This window comes from Lotus japonicus, chromosome 1 (assembly GCF_012489685.1).
Source record: "Lotus japonicus ecotype B-129 chromosome 1, LjGifu_v1.2".
Taxonomy (NCBI): Eukaryota; Viridiplantae; Streptophyta; class Magnoliopsida; order Fabales; family Fabaceae; genus Lotus; species Lotus japonicus.
In genome coordinates, this window is record NC_080041.1 from 14,180,173 (window position 1) to 14,185,007 (window position 4,835).

General features: G+C 38.5%; 2 protein-coding genes across 2 annotated transcripts; one reads left to right on the forward strand and one right to left on the reverse strand.

The window, feature by feature from the left end:
* Nucleotides 1–1,272: 1,272 nt before the first annotated feature.
* LOC130727673 (uncharacterized) lies at nt 1,273–1,803 on the forward strand. The gene is made up of 2 exons (XM_057578876.1): nt 1,273–1,524; nt 1,603–1,803. The coding sequence occupies exons 1-2, from the start codon at nt 1,273–1,275 to the stop codon at nt 1,801–1,803; spliced, it is 453 nt and encodes a 150-aa protein (XP_057434859.1).
* Nucleotides 1,804–2,282: 479 nt separating this feature from the next.
* Nucleotides 2,283–4,302, reverse strand: LOC130727680 (uncharacterized). Its single transcript, XM_057578887.1, has 5 exons — nt 3,966–4,302; nt 3,356–3,758; nt 3,083–3,297; nt 2,705–2,993; nt 2,283–2,625 (listed from the first exon to the last, which is right to left on the reverse strand). The coding sequence occupies exons 1-5, from the start codon at nt 4,145–4,147 to the stop codon at nt 2,317–2,319; spliced, it is 1,398 nt and encodes a 465-aa protein (XP_057434870.1). The 5' UTR covers nt 4,148–4,302; the 3' UTR covers nt 2,283–2,316.
* Between the last annotated feature and the right edge of the window lie 533 nt (nt 4,303–4,835).

The following is a 4,835-nucleotide window of genomic DNA, read 5'->3' on the forward strand; positions in this document are numbered from 1 at the left end:
ATATGAGGGAGGCCGCCGCCAAACTTGAGGATGTGCTGAGATGAAATTCATAGTTCTTAAAAATAAGAATTCAGTTCTTATATGAGGAGTTTTACTTTTTGAGTTCTTAGCATACAAATTTATTTTTTCTCTCTCATGCAAATTACTTTATTACTTTATGAGTTTTGTTTATTACTTTATGAAAATAAAAAGTATAAATAATGTGGTTGGTAGGATCAAATGAATAGTGGTAAAAATTAAGAACTAAGAACTCATGGTTGGAGCAAAATTGCTTGAGAGTTGCTTACGCACATTTGGCTATACGGGCCCACATGAATAGTGCTAAGAACTAAGAATTGAGAAATAACATTGGAGATGCTCTTATAAATGATAAAAAAATCAAACTTCTACTCCAAAAATAAAAATGAGTTCAAATGGCAGAGGTTCAGTTGATTTGAACATGATTCCAGAAATGAATTTTGAGATTGATCCCAACATGAATCCAAATTCTCCAGAAATATTGTCAAATGAGAATTTTGTTGATGTAAACCAAGAGCCATGTGATAATGCAGGTATTATAACTCTTTTCCCTCTTTGCAAATGTTGGTGGCATCGTTTAGAAAATTCATGTCAGATAGTACTTTTTTTTTGGCACCGTTTACAACTCTTTCTCCTTATCTATCTCATGTTACTAACTAGGCTCTAAGTATCTACTAAATAGCATCATTATACTTTTGTTCTTCCATTTACATATGTGGCTATTAATCATTCGCTGGTACTACGGTAGTAGAAAAAATAATGATATGAATTGGTGAGAAAGGAAAAAACATAGAGTACTCCAGTACCAGTAGGTACTAGAAAATTGGTGATAAGAATTTGTGGTTCTATTTGATATATTGATTGCATGTTATATTTATATATAGGTATCAGAAAAGAAAAAGGCTAAATAGCACTTTTGGTCCCCACGTTTCAAAAATGTGCAATCTTAATCCCCACGTTTAAAAATAGCATAATGGTACCTCAACGTTTAGCTCCGTTAGCAGTTTTGGTCCCTCAGCTAATTTGCCGTTAGAAACTTAACATTTTTGTTTGACATGGCATTTTTTTCTGATGTGGCATTAAGACTAGGAGAGAGAACCGGTTTTTAATGAGCTCACATGCCCCTCACATGATTATCTCCTTCCCCAAATCTGAAAATCACGAACCCTATTCTCATCTTCTCCCCCAAATTCCAAAATCGCGAACCCTAATTCTCTTCTTCTCCTCCAAATCCCAAAATCGCGAAACCTAACCATGGGAGGATCTTCAGCCACTCCTAATTTCAGGGATTTTGAAGCTGATTCGAGTTGCAGGGTACCTGAATCGCAAAGAAGAAATGAAGGTTATCATGGGTTGTCTGGCTTTCGCGATATTTCATCCAACTCGACTAGTTCTGAGACGAGGCGACGAGTAGTGCTGTGTGATTGTGGTGTTCAAAGTCCATTGGTGACAACATGGACTGGGGTCAATCGTGGAAGGAGGTTTTATGGTTGTGGGCTGTTTGAGGTTTGTATGGTTAATTGGTTATTGAATCAGTGACTAATTTCTTCTTCCCTGATCTGTATAACTAACTTAAAATTACAGGTGCATCGTAAGAAGGTATGCAACTTCTTCCAATGGCATGATGCTGATGATGACAATTGTAATGCTAGGGAGAAGAAGTTGATTGTTGTCTTAACCAAGAAGAATGAAGAGCTGCAGAAGAAAGAGAGGATCCTAGTTGCCTCTTTGTTCATGTCAATGTTTGTGATCCTTGTGTTGTTGGTAGCTTATGTAAGGAAGTAGAAATACTAGTTTGGGGTTAGATAAGTAAGGGGGGCAGAACATGTATCCTGTAAGTGAATGTACTTGCAGTTAGATGGGAAAAAATCCAAGCAGAAAGTTAATGTACTTCAATTTGATGCAAGAAATGAAATTTCATCAAATATGTTTGGCCAATATGTTTCTATTAAGATCAATGTTATGCAATTAAGTCCGTGGTTAAATGTATCCAAAAAAATAACTTCACCTCAAAAAATAACTTGACCTCAAAAACTAATAAACTGCCACCAACATTTGTCATATATAATCAAAGTCAGCCACCAACAATGCTATATACTGTTCAACAAAGTTGGTCCAAAAACACAACCAGAAACACTACATAATTGGTCTATACCAGAAAGATACATAAATCCTTCCACAGGACAATAGGTTCATTACATGACCATACAAAACATATATATAAAAACACCATCCACAGGACAATAGGTTCATTACATGACCATCCAAAACACTAATCTGAACACACAATCCAAAACACTACTGAGTGCCACTAATTGCTTCTGCATTCCTCTTTCTTCCTCTCCTCCTTGGTGCATTTGGCTGGGATGTTGTCGCAGTAGGTGCAGGTTGAGAATATGCAGTAGCTATGTGCTGAGGCTGAGAAGATGGAGCAGCAGTTTGTTGAGACTGGAAATTTGCTGGAGGAGTGGGTGCAGGCTGATAATTTGCAGCACCTTGAGCTGAAGATTCCCCTGGTTCAGATTGAGCATTCCTCCTCTGACCTCTAGTTCTAGTCCCCGTACCTTGAGTCCTTCTTTGTTCAGGTTGAAGAACTTGAGTATTTGCCTGTAATCAAATACAATCCACATAAGTAAATTCACAACTTTAACAAAATTTAATTGATAAGCACAATTAAATTCATTACCTGATTGCCTCCTACTGGGATTGTCCTATCAGCTGCAGTTTTACCTTTGCAGGTTCTCTTGTTGTGTCCAGGCTCTCCACACCTTCTACATCTCACAGTGGAACTAATCCTCCTCAGCCTATTAGGGTTCCTAGGCTCATCATTTGCTTTGTTCCTCTGTTTTTTAGGCCTTCCCGGGGCCCTCCTCACATAAGGTGGATTTAGAGGTGCAGCTTCCACTTCTGGCCATAATTTGGGCCCATTGTTTGGGAGGATTATGTGGGAGTAGGTATTCAGAAATGTGTGCCTTCTGAAAAAAATACAAACAAGTTGTTAGTTCTTAACTTTGTTTATCAACATAATGCAGTATTAATTAAGACAAAATTGATAGTTCTTAACCTGTATGCCATGTCCACATAATTCTCTGGAACATGGTGATTATACCACATACAAGCCACAGCATGCACACAGGGAATCCCAGTCAGGTCCCATCTCCTACAAGCGCATGACCTGAGAGCAACATTGACAGCATACTTATCCTTGTCCCTCTCAACTTCAAATAGTCCATGTACAGTGTCACCATTCCAGTTAGGTCTCCAGCCTTCTGAATAGTCCTTTATTGCATCAAGCTTCCTTCACTTGAACAGCCTCAGTTTCTTTGTCTTGCAATACCTCATCATCACTATCAGAATCAACTTGCAACACATCAGGAGTATCTTCAGCACTCTTGTAAGCAATTAGAGGAACAATATCTGCCTCTTCCACTATGTGTTCAACATATAGATCAACTTCAGCTATATCTTTAACATCTTCAATGAATTGTCTAACCTCTTCATCATTGGAAAGTGGACTAAAGCTGACAGAGCCATCACTTTGAACATGCCTATACCACAAACATTTGAACCTGGCATATCCCAGGTATTTTACAATCTTACCCAATTCAATGGATGAAATGAGATCCACATCATACGGATGCCAGACTTCGCAAAGCCCACTTGGATAGGGCATAGTTGGGTCAAATGTCAATTCACCCCCATGATACACACTCATGGTTATCTTATGGGGAGCAGTAGGCCTGCAGAAGAGACAATACAATAGAATACAATAAACTTTGTAAACTTTAGTGGAAGAGGGAATCTCGTGGACCACATGCAAGCACAAAGCAGAGAAAAGGATAGAGAATCTGACTAGGAAAGGCACCTACTTAAATAATATACATCAATGCACTTAAATCCTTCAACAACCATGACTCACAAGATAGAGAAAAGGATAAAATATATACCTGGAAACATAGTTTGCGGGCAAATCTCCATTGAGCCAAAAGTCCAATTTTGAAAACGGAGTTTTCTCTGGGACCATCTTCTCTGGGACCACCGTCTCTGGGACCACCGTCTCTTTTGTCGGAGTTTTCTTCTTTGGCCTTCGAGGGGTCTTCTTCGACACACCTTTTTTGCCGGTCGCCATTTCCTTCCTCTCGATTTTGCCTTCGGACCACCTTCTCACCACCGATGACCTTCTTACCCAGAAACCGTCTTCTCACACTCGCAATCGCAGTTCCTTCACGACCGCCGGGCTTCGTTCCTCTCGATTTGGTCGTCACCGTCGCGATTTGGAACCAAGTTGCAATTGGGAATGGATTAGGTTAGGATAAGACTCACGTGATCCTCACATGTTATGTCTGAATGCCACATCAGAAAAAAAATGCCATGTCAAACAAAAACGTTAAGTTTCTAACGGCAAATTAGCTTAGGGACCAAAACTGCTAACGGAGCTAAACGTTGAGGTACCATTATGCTATTTTTAAACGTGGGGGATTAAGATTGCACATTTTTGAAACGTGGGGGACCAAAAGTGCTATTTAGCCAAAGAAAAAATAAAAATAAAAAGAGAAAAATGATGATGTTGAAGAAAATTTAGAAGTGTCTGAAGCAAATCCTGATTTTCGTAATTTTTTTACAAACTTCTATTGTCATATTTACTTACTTTACTTAGGATTGAATCATACTTAGATTCTTATGATAATATCATTCCCGTATGCACTGGATGTTAATTTTTTTCTTTTTAAATAAAAGGAAATATGGATGTCCAAGAAAATAGTGAACAAGACAATGTTGAAAATATTGAAGTTCAGGAGTCTCAAGGAGAGAGAAAG

Bases quoted from the DNA above. Each gene is read 5' to 3' on its own strand.
- LOC130727673 (XM_057578876.1), top strand. From the start codon at position 1,273: ATGGGAGGATCTTCAGCCACTCCTAATTTCAGGGATTTTGAAGCTGAT. The intron at 1,525-1,602 runs GTTTGTATGGTT...TTAAAATTACAG, and splicing joins ATGGTTGTGGGCTGTTTGAG to GTGCATCGTAAGAAGGTATG.
- LOC130727680 (XM_057578887.1), bottom strand. From the start codon at position 4,147: ATGGCGACCGGCAAAAAAGGTGTGTCGAAGAAGACCCCTCGAAGGCCA. The intron at 3,759-3,965 runs GTATATATTTTA...TCTCTTCTGCAG, and splicing joins CCCGCAAACTATGTTTCCAG to GCCTACTGCTCCCCATAAGA. The intron at 2,626-2,704 runs GTAATGAATTTA...ATTTGATTACAG, and splicing joins TCCCAGTAGGAGGCAATCAG to GCAAATACTCAAGTTCTTCA.